Raw genomic sequence first — 14,152 nt, forward strand, 5'->3', positions numbered from 1 at the left:
ACCAGTGTATATTATAATTCACATGCAGTATTTGTCAATGGAGATAAAAACGAACGTATTATTTTTACGCCACACTCAGCAACATTCCGCCTATATGGCGACGGTCTGTAAATAATCGAGTATGGATCAGAACATCCAGTGATGAACAACATGAGCATCGGTTAGCGCAATCGGGAATGTCAGCGAGCCTGACCACCCGAACCCGTTAGTCGCCTCTTACGACAAGCATCGTCGCCTTTTGTGGCAATCATGGGTTGCGAAGGCCTATTCTTCAACGGACCTTCACGGCCGGTGACACGGGTCTTATCCTCTTTGGAAATGTAATTTTCTTTAGTTTTCTGTACCCGTGCTTCGTCCGCGTAGACCCCAAAGGAGTATTTTACAGCTGCTTCGTTAAGAATGATGTTATCTCCCTTTGAGTGTATATGGCGCTTTCTACTTCCGGAAATTTTGTCTCCAAGTGTTGTTACTGTCATCAACTTTAACTTTTTATGTGAAGCATTCTCTGACGTATGTATTTCTAGATACTTCCAATATGACATCTGAGTTGTAGTTAGTTTGTGAGTGTTGTGAATTATTTGTGTGTAGTTGATTTACGATCATGAGCAAATTAGACTCACGGCATCATGCCAACTTGCATGTTTCGTCTTGTTCGCAAGTCCATTCCCATAATTATTTGCACACTGTATAGCTAATTCGTTTAACTGAATGCATACTGTCCGATTACTCGTCTCCTGTCAATAAGTACACTGTGAATGGAATTAAACCACAAATATATTTTCTCTCGATTTGCCACTGCACTTTATCGAGCGGAGGTGGTGAAGGGATCACCCAAACACATAAGGTTCTATAAACTGTTGTGCATGAAATAATATAATTTGAATGTAGATCTACTGTACAGTATGTAGTCCGCATGTGTATATGACTGACAGCTATTGAAAATGCACGGTTATGCAGTCACATTTATCTCATCAGGATGGTTTAATGTACATTCACAACCACTGGATTCACAATCTTTGAGATTTTACAATGAAACATGTTACCACCAAACATCTGGAGTTTGACAACTAGTCAACTAGTAGTGGTTTGGTAGTATTCCTTAGCTAACTGCAAAACAAAATCAGGTAAGCTTAAAAAATTGTATCAGAAGTTTCTCTTTATTGACTGCCACAAATTTAAAAGTTTTTTTTATTTAAATATTGCAATTTTGACTTTGTGAACCTTTAGCTAAACCAAGTAAATCTATATCAGTTATAACCATGATAACATTATAGGAAGGCGGTATTCTAGTAGAGGGTAAGAAGAAATAAATGGAAGGTAATATAGTATTAGACTAACAGCTAGTCTCTGAATTTTACTGAAAACACATTCATAGTGAAAAAAAATAATATAATGAAATGGAGCCCTGAGACTTTCTTCATTTTCAGAAGCTATGTAAAATCTAGACTTGCCACATTTTCTAGACTTGCGTGGGCTTTCTTGGATATATAAATACTTCAGGGTCTGTACGACAGACTAATATAGTCTTAGTAATGAATCAAATTCTTTTGTACCAATTCCTCAACTTCAAGCACTTGCAATTGCCTGCTTACAGTTATCATGGCTATGCCAAATCTAAATCAGTGTAAATGGTTGATATGTGCCATATTTTAAAGAACTTATCACTGAAACTAAAACATTCACATTTTGAAGATATGCTATTTTCCCCCAAAGCACTTGTATCACCAGAATGCCCCCCATTCACTGAGCTATCTTTGACATTGAATGTACTGAATGCATCAAACATAACTCACCATGTTCACCTTTTTGTTTTTGCTCATTTACAGTGATAGCGCCATCATGCAGGTTGAACTCATTCATATTTTTATAATCAATTACTATCCTTTCTATTTCGCAGATATAGAGGTGTGATTATGTATATGTCATGGAATTCCACAACTATCCCAGGCTATTGCCACTGTTACTGATGACCTGATAATGAGTTGTTAGGCTCTACTGTGCAGGTTGTTGACTAACATGTGTTGAAGATGTCATGTACATGTTTCTCGTAGATCTGGCATCTACATTTTTAAAGAAAATATGAAATTAAACATGCTGATTAATACAAACCCAGAATCCTTAATTATTTTTTTATCACGTTCATCACACCACTGTAGCCCTTTGTTTAGATTGTTCTAAGAGTTTTTTGAATAAGAAGTAAATCATGAAATGATCTTTACACACAAAGTGGCAAACGTAGATCTCCAGTGGAATAATACATCATCATACACCTATAATAAGAGATTTTCCTTCTTATAGCTACCATTAATCACTAAATATGCATGGTTTATCAAACTCATATATATTCTTTGTGTTGCACTGCACTTGTAAATGAATGTACTTCATGTAGTCCTTTTCTCATTCAGGGATACACCATCAACAATGCTCATCAAGAGCTGGAGTGGTCAAATGCTTTCCACCATTTTATACTTTACGATCTTATGCTTTTTCATCACTCTTCATCCAGTTCATATGTGGTCATGAACATCATGTATGTTTTAAATTCTTTTGACCATTAAACTGTCCATGCTGAATTTAATGAAATTGTAGAATCACATGCCTGGTTTGGCTCGTGTTTAAATTAACAAATTGAAGAATCATGATTATATTGATACATTATAGGAGTTTCATCGTGTGAACATTGTGTTGGATCCATCATGCCAAGGACACACATACACACGGGAGAAATGGCTGATTATAGGTTGATCGTTTAAACGTGTAGCTGCCTAAAACACTGGAGATTCTTGATTCCCAGGAAAGACAGTCTACTTATCCTCAGTACTTTTGGTTACACTCCACCACTGAGTCTAACAAAACCTTATGGGAGGTCGCGTCAGGTAACCTTTGAGATTGACCAATCAGAACACAGCTTAGCAAATTGCGAAAGTGCACATTCGCACATCCCTTATGAATTTTTTATCTTGAAAAGGTTCGTACCCGAACGATTCCGAATGCTATTTAGCTTGCGATCGTTTCCGGGTGATGCACACGGCGTACATACTGTCATGACAACGGTGAGTAAATAGTCGCTGAAAATAGTGTTTTTGATGTTAATTTGCGGAAATATTAGCTAATGGTAACCGTGCCAACAGAACACCCAAAGCGTATATACTGCAGGTCAAATAACTGTGTTATACGCTGATTTTTGTTTGTGGAGAGATCTGTGTCGGTGACCTGAATATTTTGAAAGTCCCTCCGATCCCTAAACAGTAGCCGTTATCCGATTGGTTAAATCTATTTAACCAATTCGCGTTTGATTGGACCGTCATTGGATGCTCAAAGGTTACCTGATGCGACCTTCTACTAGGTTTTGTTAGACTCAGTGGTGGAGTGTAACGAAATACACTGAGACAAAGTTTACTTAGACTGCAGGAAAGAATGTTTCCCCCCAGAAAATCAGATGTCTCCTTGAACAAGTTGAAGCAGTGAATGGATTCTGTCTGTAACTTATACTCTGTTTTGCTGTTCTATGCTTGCTGTTAGGGACATAATTCCGTTCAGGATAGTTTCATACTTTACATTGAGCTACCTGGACTGATCTATTGGAACAGTTTGAGAGTGTTTCGACTGCACAGTTATGCACTATGAAAATCATTCAACATTTGCACATGTTTCCTGAATCACTTTGAATGCACATTTTATAGTGTTTAGTGAAATCATCATAGTAACTTATATAACCCTTCTAAGACTAATTTTCAGTAATTAATCATTTTGATACTTACCATTTTCAATCATGCCATTTTGGAATTTTAGTCTGCACATTGAGTGTGGTCAATACTACTTATTCAACAGTTTTGGTGTGTTGGTAATTTTCTTACTAAAGAACCTATTTCTACCATTTCATCTACCTAGTACCTGTGAAGGTCCGGATTAGAATATTGGCCCTCAGTTACCCATGCTTGTTGCAAGAAGCGACTAACGGGATCGGGTGATCAGATGCTCTGACTTGGTTTAGATCCATGCTCGTGCTGTTTGTCACCTGATTGTCTGGTCCTGACTTGGATTATTTACAGACCAGTTGGAATATTGCTGAGTGCACTAAACTTACTAGCTCATTCAGCTGCCTAACCATTATCTTAGTGGATTATTTTAGTTGTTTGTGGAATGGGGCTTCACATTGTTATTTGATGTCTTGATTTTGTGTTGTGCATGTTGTTTGAGTAGCTTTGTATTATGTCTAGTTCTTGTATCATGTGTATTCTGTGTTGCAATATTGTAAGATTATGAAGTTAGAACAGAGTCATTTTTAATTTGTTTAGAGAATTCTATATTTATTTCTTATCTTTGTATTAGTAATTAACGTCATGCTTACCATGAGTAAACACATTAAACTGCTTTGATTTGATGTTATAGATGCCACTATTTGGAAATAAGTTCTCCCCCAAGAAGACACCACCCAGACGGGCCCAGTCCTTGTCTAACCTTCACCTTGATGCCACACAATCAAGGGCAGAGTTTGGCCTTGACTATGGTCCAATCAAGGTCAATCTGGGTGGCAGTGAGGTAGCCTTTGAGAATGGTGTATGGATTCCTGGTAAGAATGCTTTACAAATTACATTATTTTATTGATCAACACTGACAGTGGCACTAAAGCCATGTGTACTTAAACGTATCTGATGTGGCTATTCTTCTCAGTGGCATATCAGTATTAAACTAAAACACGACTGAAGTAATACAAGCATGTACACAAACATTTGTACTGAACTGTGAAAATGTTCAGTGGTCTTTAACAGAATGTTCAACCCCAGCTCCTACCACTTCATCTCAGTGTTCATGATGGTGTTTCAAAGTAACAGAGCATTGGGTCCTTTAAGTTTCTGATGTCGGTCTGACCTCCTGAAAATTCACAGGACCCATAGAATAATAGTAAACATTTCAGATTTAACATTTCTTGTAATTGGCATTGAAATTATTAACATTTTATGATAACAAACATAAGATTTATAAACAGCAAATAAGTGTCACATGACACAAATAACAACTTCAGACAAAGTTGGTAACATCTATCTGACTGTTGGCGAATCTGCCGGATTTGTCAGAGGGTCAGGCTCTATTTGTGAATACTGTCATCTATATATTAACTACCATGATTTTTGTATTGCTTTTTAAGCAAATCATGTCATCACCACTATTTCTCCTTGCTACAAACTTTGTTTTGAGTGTGAGTGCACTTTGATGAAATGTCTTTCTATCCAAATAATGCACACAAAAATGCTAATGGGATATCTACCTGTACCATTATAAGTCCATGTGACGCAATACAGTACTCTTATCAGCAGTGACTATCCTAATCACACTTTCATATTCTTTTAGAAGATAGATATTAATATACTGATGCCGTGTTACCATGGTTACAGAGAGTGGCGCTGGTGGAGCCAGCCACAAGGAGGTGAGTCGGCTGCGGAAGCAGAGCCAACAGCTACAGGAAGAGAACAACCTCCTGAAGTTTAAGATTGACATCCTCCTGGACATGGTGAGTATTCAGGGTTTACAGGGTTGTTGTTTTATCCAGGCCCAATATTTGGGTTTATGTAATCATCTGTATTACCCATTTTATTGCACATCTCCCAAGTCAGGGTATTATTATTTGCTACTGTTTACTAGTTTGCATGAAAGGAAATACAAAAATTCTATGAAAACAGATGTCATATCTGTATTCTACCAAAAGAATATAACTATCTGAGATTATGAGTGATACAGTTAGAGTGTCCGCTTTTACAGCTGTCTGTTTCGTCAGTTACAGTGATCAAGGATGATCGCTTTTGATCTGCATATGTTCATTTTCTACTTGTCACATGGGATCTACATAGAGAATACTAAACAGTGTCCTGTGTAATACCATATTTATGAAACAAGTGAATGGTTTTGCTTGTTAGATACAGACACCGTTCAAGAGTTTCATAAATATGGTATTACTCAGGACATAGTTAAAGGTCACATGCAACGTAAAATACAACTTTTCAGATTCTGGTACCTTTCAGTATGCACTTACCGAAACAAATCTTCAAAAATGTAAATTCAACCTATAAAGTTGAAAAAAACCCGAGATGAATAAAAAGCCCACGAAATCGGAGTTCAAACAATTCACTAAATTTCCCCCAGTGCTGGGGGAAAAAGTGGTTTCAACTGCTGTGCTGCGCTGCGCCCATAACGCATGCACAGGGAATAGGTTCACGGAACTTGAAGCAGTATGCATGCCCGGAGTATGAGGTTGTGAGCAGTAGTCTAATCTTGGTTGTGTACATAACCTACTTGTTACGTTAAGAAAAACTTGTTGATTGTGGTAAGCAGCCTCTGTCACAGAGAAAGCTCAATGTCTGGTTTATTGACACCTATATGTCTCTCTGCTTATCTGCTAAAGACAATATACATAGCTTCAATCATTGACCACATGCAATTGGAACTGACCACCTATCAGGCTATACACCATAAACAAAATATATTGATTTATGACTCATGCATCCGAGTCCTGTCTCTGCCACATTATGTCATTAGGCAGGTGTGATACTGGTACACATGACATGTTTTTATGTCTGTGGGTTGCAAACAAACTACATCCATTTTTTTCGGATGACTGGATCTAACGGAAACTGGTGCAAACTTTTGTCAATTTCAAGTCCTGCGTTTGTACTTGGACAAATGACAGTTCTCAGCCACGCAGTAGTTCACCATCTCTACTGATATAAATTTTGATTGGATCGAATGCAAATTCAGAGAACATGTATTTACAAAATCCAACATCTCTATATACATTCTTTATGAATAACAACTTCTTCAAGTTAGTTGATTTTGTTCAACAACAGTATATGAATCCATACTGAAATGATGCATTAAGTACAATAAATGAGGTTGTTATCCATAAAGAATCTTACTTTCTTGTGACTCACCATACTTCTAAAATGCCCATCAAACAGATCTTCTTTCTGTACACACTATGAGTCCTCAGCGTATCAGCAAATGAACCAGCCAATCGTCGTTACACTTGAGTGCACATCCACCAGCTATGACTGGGTTCGGACTCCCGTGGGCTTTGTTTTGAGGGAAGTAAGCCCAAGTACAAAATATTGCACTTTTGAATCGCAATTGTACGCTTATAATTTTATTTGAATTTTTACAAGCAGCAATGTTTATTACATGTCATGAATAAATGATAATTGTGTTTTAATTATGTTTGATTTTTGGGTTGCATGTGACCTTTAAGTATTTCATTTATTACTTCTTTCCTTTCCCGCGAGTCAAGCAAGGTCTAATACTATTGTAACAGAGGTAGAAGCATTGTGACATCATAACTGTAAATTACTTTGACGTCATATGTAGGGCATCACGCTATGTTATCATACAATGTGTAATAAACTCGTAAAATTATTAAACAGTGAAATCTTCAATGGGCGAGTAATAAAACAAAATATTTCAGTAGGGGATAATGGGTCCACTAAAATCCGTTTGATGAAATTTTATCCCAACCACTTTATGGTTGGGAATATAGTTTTGAGTTCTGTCCATCCATCCAAGATGATTTGGACAGATTTTCTCAAAACTTTTATGGACAGGAAAAACTGGATTTGATATTTCTTATGGATGGTCCTTTTCTTGACAGTGCACCACATCCCCAATGGGGACAGATTTCCTCAGAAACCATTTCATCTAGTTAAACCAAACTTGATAGGTGTTTTCAGGATGTGAATGCCTTGATAGAGTTTGAAAATCACGCTCATGAAGCCAAATTTCCCACAGGGGGGTTATGTGAAGCCCATTTCTGGTGTCTCTTGTCATGATATTACTGGAATACTGTTCAAAAGCGGCATGAAAACCAGCATACTCACTCACTCTGTAAAGTGTAATAATATTTTACCTGAATCCTGTCTACCTTTCACCCCATGAGTCAATTGTTTGTCGGTTCAAACCTGATATTTACAGCTTTCCATGATATTGCCAGTACAGTAATGGGAAATTCAAGTTAATACACTTTTTCTTGCTGTACACATTGGATTTGATTCCCTATTTAAATTATGCATTTTATTTTAGTTAGACACAAGTAATCAAAAATCTTTGTCATGTTTTCTATTTATTCCAGTAAGATCAGCTAATTGTTCAAACCCTTAGTATCCTGAGGGAGAAAAATAGGGGATCAGATGAAAGGACAAATGTTCTTTTATTTTCTTCTTGGTAAAATAACAAAATAAAGGAACACATTTGCTTTAATGGGATCCCTTATTTTTTCCCTCACTATATGTACAAATCAATTTTGCTGAAATCCAAGTTTGGTAAAGTAGACTCGAAAGTGTTTGGCACAAACGGATTCATTTCCAAATTATTTGCTCCTTACTTTGGCTCAAATAAATATCTGTCATGTCAGTTAATATTTTAAACATATATGTACATTGTTCCCCAGCTTGCAGAAACATCAGCCATGTCTCACTTCCACGAAAATGAACTGAAACAACTGAGGGAGATGAAGTCGAAGAAGAGATGATGATGTTCCTGACTGCATTCCTCATGGCCCTCCATGTGTATAGCATGGGTGTATCACCAGCATCCAAAAACTGTGATACTATTCCGTCCTCATCCATTCTGTCCTTTTGTGAGCATCACTGCCTAGACATGGAAGCCACTACCTAGCATTGTTACAATGTAATGGACTTCATTCTGTGTACATACATATCATGTTTCAGATGAAATGTTTCAGCAAGTGATTCATGTGATTATTAGATGAATAAAAATATAAATGATTTTACATTTTGTAATATATTTGTTTTGTCTTGATTTATATTCCTGACAGATTGGCTTACTAAACCATCCCAACTTTCACTAGGGGTGGTGGGGTAGTCTGGTGGAGTAGCCTAGTGGTTAAAGAGTCCACTCGCCACGTTGAAGACCCCTGTTTGATTTCCCAAGCTGGTACAATGTGTGAAGCCCATTTCTTGTGCCCCTTGCCACAATATTGCTGGAATATTGCTAAAAATGGCATCAAACCATACTCACTCCTCTGATACTGGGTTTGAATCCCAAATTTGGTTTAACGCAATATGTGTGTACTAGGACTTTCCTTCAAATATGTATATATTTATAATATTTCTATCTTCATATGATGTGTTTATTGAGATATGAAACTATCTATCTCAACACTATTAAGTGTGCCACATTAATATAAATATCGGACTACTGCACTGAAAATCATCCAGTCACATTCCGTCATATGGGCATCTGCACATCTGCTTATCTCCGTATTTGTGCCAGAGACCCTTATAGAAATAAAAGATTTTACTTAGGCTCGTATATTATGTTGACATGCTGCAGTGGAAAAATGTACTGTTTAAAGCAGCATTTTTTTAAAAACATATTCTATCTCACATTATGCACTTATCTCTCTTACATCGACCATGGAGTGGACATGTGCTTTAAACAGCTGAGTTGAACAAATCTTCGGGCCTCTACCGCTCAGTCATTTGGGACTACCACTTCCAACACATCAGAAATCCCTCCAAAGCATGCATTTCCTGCTTATGCTCACAGGGCAGAGTATACTAGGCGTGCAGACCTGAACCAACAATTTACCAGTAGTACATACCACTGATCACTGCAACCATAGTTGTGGCAAAAGGGAGGTTACTCTCATTTGAAACATGAAGGTAAAGGTCCTACAAAATTGCCTGGTGCGGCTGCAGAGAATGGTGTTGACACATGTATTACTGAACCCCAGGTCTTTCACACTACTTTAGCTTGAGGTTACCCAAACTACACCTATTAACTGTGCTACTTTTGAGAAAAGTAAGCCTAATCCTCTTTCAATTTAGTGTCAGTACACCTTTGGTTAATCAAGTTCATAAGTCCTTCAACACCCAGTGAAATGAAATATGGAGATGGAAGATCTTATCCAACATTGCCACATTAGACTGCTGACTGTACATAATATTTCATTATTTTTTCCCATGTATCTGGTCACTGGAATGTGAAGGTAGCTATATTGTAGTAAATATTCAAACTGACACTGGATGAACCATTGTAAACAGGATCACACACTTTTTCACAACTGAAGAAACCGTTCCCTTACCATCAAACACCCCTATGGTGTACACTTCAAAACAGACACAACATTTATAAATGAAGTAATATTTCAACAGAACAAGTCAATAGAACAACTTTGAAGCTTGCAACAGTGATGCTGAACAATAAGTGGCGTTTCCATACTCACCATGGAGATATTCCTGCGAGATGAATGAGTGAGTGAATATAGTTGTACATCTATTTGCAATATTCAAGCGATATCACGTACGGCCGGGGGCACCAGAAATGGGTCCACATATTGTACCCATGTAGGGAATTTAACCCGTGTCTTCGTCGTGACGAACGAACGCTTTAACCAGTTGGCTACCACACCGCCCTCGCGAGATGAACCTGTTCTCGATATACGATAAACTGGTATATTTTATGCGCAGAACGTCATCCATCTGCTTCGTGAGGCTAATGGGTTTGGAATATCTGACATTGGAGGGCAACTGGGCCTGCTTTCATATTGGGAATTGAACCTATTTTAGAAGGCAATGTCACTGTGACGCAACTGTTTCAAACGACTTCCATTCAAGGCAGATTACTCTCATGCTAAATGTGAGAAAAGAGTCGGAGTGAAAAGGATAGTTCAAAGGGGACAGTTTTGAGCTCAACTCTTGAGATCATGTAAAGCAAGATTTGGAACGCTGGAATAGGAGGTGTGGCATTTTTTGAGCTCTCAGTCTTCAAAAATAAAATTTTAGAATTACATTCATGTGCTGTTAGGAGTCACACATATTCATTCTTTCTATAAGGTAGCTTATAGTTTTGTACTTTTGTTAAGTTAAGCCGAGTAATGCCGAGTCTATTTTTCATCAATAAAAATCTTACAAATGACTTTTCGGTGAAAATAGTTCATCCAGTGAAAATCAGAATAACAGAGCAAAATGAGGCTACTTACTCTGAGAGGTTTTATATGTGAACGTTTTGGCGGGTGGGATGGGGTAGGGGTATGCAAACTGATCAAGCATATCTAGAGTTGACGGTCTGTAAGACAAACAGATCTGACATTCTCCTATATGTCACATATTCTTCACTTTAGAAGTAGATGTAAATATGTCATGTTATTTTTAGCCCGAAGCCACGGAAAAATGGCATGTACTGGTTCAATTGTGATTTGCTACATAACTATTTTAGAGCTGTTGCAGGAAAACAAAACAAAAAACAAAACAAAAACAAAACAAATGGAACAGTTATGATAGTCTGGATGAGAGCCTCTCGGAGTGGATCTAAGGTAATAGCCGAGGTTACCGTTGTACATAGCGATCTTATCGTTAATTAAGGTGATCATAGACTTATCATAGCCCACAGGTAAGTGACTCGAAGATATGTGCTTGCACAAACTTCAGAAAATGCCTTACAATCTATGCTATATACTGAAGTACATTTGCAGCTAAACTTCATGCTGCGACATTCTGTATTTAATAGACCCTTGAAGGTCCGGGGTAGCATAGGCTTTCAGCAACTCATGCTTGCCATGAAAAGTAACTGCGCTTGTCGTAAGAGGCGACTAACGGGGTAGGGTGGTCATGCTCTCTTACTTGGTTGGCACATGTCTTCGATTCCCAAATGTGCAGATCAATGCTCATGCTGTTGATCACTGGATTGTCTGGTTCAGATTCGATTATTTACACACCGCCGCAATACAGCTGAAACTAAATTCACTCACTCAATCTGTCAATAAAGTGGCTGGGATTTGCGCAGGGTACGGATGAAACCAGTCGTTAACTTCACGTAATGCTATGAGTATCTCGCGAGATTTATGACGTCGCTATGACGATAGTTTCAATTTTGATGCCGCCATATTGACGCTGTCATATTGCTGAATTTCTGCTGACTTTTGCCTCAAGATCTGCTCATCAACAGTTGTTGTCACTATGAACTCCTACACTCAAGGTATTTCTTCACTTCTACAGTAGCTAATTGTTGCCATTTGTGCTTTCTTTTATGACTTATCTACGTCATTCCTCTTGATGTAGGGAAACGAAGAAATTTCCAGAACATATTGCCGAATGCCATGGAAGACTAACCAATGTTATAAATCTATTTTGCGTCACTCATGGCCTTTTGACCATTCAGTATGTTTTTAAACGACAGCAATACAACACTCTTCACCCATTAATTAATTAATAAATAATCAGTTTACGCTCGTAACTAGTGATTATGCAGATTCAGTTGTCTGTCGCCCTGTCAACTTTGTTTCTTGCAGTAGTAAATCATCCTAAATTGTTTTCATATATAAGTGCGTTACTGAAGCCTAACGTACTAACGTACAGTTCTTGCAGCAAACATCAGGAATTGTTTCCAGAATGTGCAGCTTATACACATAAATCCAATGTTGACGATGTTGGAGGTTCTCACTCTTCTTGAGTTGCCTTATGATTTTGTGTACCTGCTACCAGCTATAATAGTTAAGGTCTTACCAATCAGAAGATATGTTCTCTTTGTCTAAACGTTCGGAAACAATCACTAGTATCTGAAAAGTATCAGGATTCTGTGACTGCTTCGATGACAAGATTAAAAGTTAGACCAGTCCATGACAAAACATACTTGTCCAGAATGTCAAATACACAACAGTGAATGATTGTGAGGTTCAGACTAGATTATCTGAAGAGCCTGGTCAAGTAGTCAGAGTCAACAGTATAGGTTTATAGGTTGCTCTTACTGATCTAGTTAAACCTAACATCAGCCAAACAAGGCTGCCTTTATGCAGTGATACATTGATACAAAATATTTTATGAAGGTCAGATTTGCCCTCAGCATGGTTTTTTGTTAGAATGTAATTAAGTTAAATGCATAAGTATATATACAGAATATATAGTTAATGACAGCTTAGTAAATATGTGAGACTTAAAGTGTCATACTCAATTATTGGGTTTTTACTTATTTTAATGTCCCACTAATGATCAGTTAGGGCTTAATGAATCCATTTGTTGTTGAAGGTTTGATACAGTAGGGTTCTCTTTTGTTTTTGGTTATTTCTAAGACTTCCATTCCTTCTTTCCTCACAGCTCTTGACCTTGTGATCAGGTTCCCTTTGAACTTTGACATCTGGGCCCCTCCTCGTCAAGTGGGTGTTTAAGGGAATCTATTACTTCATATTGTAAAACTGAATTTGTGTGTGTCTATTATTTTGTGTATGGACCTATCCATTGTATCAGTTACTAACACAAAGCCATATCAACACATTATTGTTGAGTTGAGCACTACTGTCAATGTGTTTTTGCAGTAAATACCCATATCTAAATCACATTTTCCATTAATACATTGCAATCATGGCTGTATCAACCAGTTATGAACATCTACCTTTTCCCCCTACTTCCATCTTCTGTCACTCTCTAGTTTTCCTTCTCTCCTTTCCTGTCAGCGTCCTACTGGGAGATACATGACCATCCTTGAACCCCTGTCTGAGCTGCCCACCCCTCCCACCTCTCTCCCTGCCCCACTCTCTACCCCTATCCTCCGTGATGCCCCCCACTTCGTGGATATCAGCCTGGATGATGATACTCCAACCCAGTCCCCAGTTCGAGTCTTTCTGTCATGTGTGTCTGGATTCTTGAGAAGAGTGTTCCATGTCAAGATGGACGCTTAGAGTGACATCTTGCAATTGTTTGGATTCTTGAGGAGTGTGCTTAAGATGGACGCTGAGAGTGACATCTTACAATTGTTTGGATTCTTTAGGAGTGTGTGTAAGATGGACGCTTAGAGTGACATCTTACAATTGTTTGGATTCTTGAGGAGAGTGTTCAAGATGGACGCTTACAGTGACATCTTACAAATGTGTGGATTCTTGAAGAGTGTGTAGATGTACGCTTAGAGTGACATCTTGCAATTGTTGGGATTCTTGAGGAGTGTATATGAGATGGACGCTTAGAGCGACTTCTTACAAATTGTTTGGATTCTTGAGGAGAGTGTTCAAGATGGACGCTCTAGTGACATCTTGCAATTGTTTGGATTCTTGTGCAGAGTGTTTAAGATGGACGCTTAGAGTGATATCTTGCAGTTGTTTGGATTCTTGAGGAGTGTGTGATGGATGCCTAGAGTGACATCCTGCAATTGTTTGGAT

General features: G+C 38.0%; 2 protein-coding genes across 3 annotated transcripts; both read left to right on the top strand.

Moving 5' to 3' along the window:
• The first annotated feature begins 426 nt into the window (after positions 1 to 426).
• On the top strand, positions 427 to 8,790 carry LOC137283287 (protein chibby homolog 1-like). 2 transcript variants are annotated; one of them, XM_067814737.1, is made up of 5 exons: positions 445 to 510; positions 1,827 to 1,845; positions 4,393 to 4,573; positions 5,397 to 5,512; positions 8,432 to 8,790. In XM_067814737.1, exons 2-5 carry the CDS (start codon positions 1,840 to 1,842, stop codon positions 8,510 to 8,512), a joined length of 384 nt encoding a protein of 127 aa, XP_067670838.1. In that variant the 5' UTR covers positions 445 to 510; positions 1,827 to 1,839; the 3' UTR covers positions 8,513 to 8,790. The 2 variants fall into 2 exon arrangements, with proteins under 2 accessions (XP_067670840.1, XP_067670838.1); XM_067814739.1 differs by lacking the exon at positions 1,827 to 1,845 and having other exon boundaries at positions 427 to 510.
• A 3,173-nt stretch (positions 8,791 to 11,963) lies between these two features.
• LOC137283434 (uncharacterized) lies at positions 11,964 to 13,678 on the top strand. The gene is made up of 3 exons (XM_067814907.1): positions 11,964 to 11,982; positions 13,098 to 13,156; positions 13,454 to 13,678. The coding sequence occupies exons 1-3, from the start codon at positions 11,964 to 11,966 to the stop codon at positions 13,676 to 13,678; spliced, it is 303 nt and encodes a 100-aa protein (XP_067671008.1).
• Positions 13,679 to 14,152: the final 474 nt, after the last annotated feature.

Source organism: Haliotis asinina, chromosome 5, assembly GCF_037392515.1.
Source record: "Haliotis asinina isolate JCU_RB_2024 chromosome 5, JCU_Hal_asi_v2, whole genome shotgun sequence".
Classification (NCBI taxonomy): Eukaryota; Metazoa; Mollusca; class Gastropoda; order Lepetellida; family Haliotidae; genus Haliotis; species Haliotis asinina.

Bases quoted from the DNA above. Each gene is read 5' to 3' on its own strand.
- LOC137283434 (XM_067814907.1), top strand. The intron at 13,157-13,453 runs GTGGGTGTTTAA...CTTTCCTGTCAG, and splicing joins TCTGGGCCCCTCCTCGTCAA to CGTCCTACTGGGAGATACAT.
- LOC137283287 (XM_067814737.1), top strand. The intron at 4,574-5,396 runs GTAAGAATGCTT...CCATGGTTACAG, and splicing joins GAATGGTGTATGGATTCCTG to AGAGTGGCGCTGGTGGAGCC. The intron at 5,513-8,431 runs GTGAGTATTCAG...ATTGTTCCCCAG, and splicing joins TTGACATCCTCCTGGACATG to CTTGCAGAAACATCAGCCAT.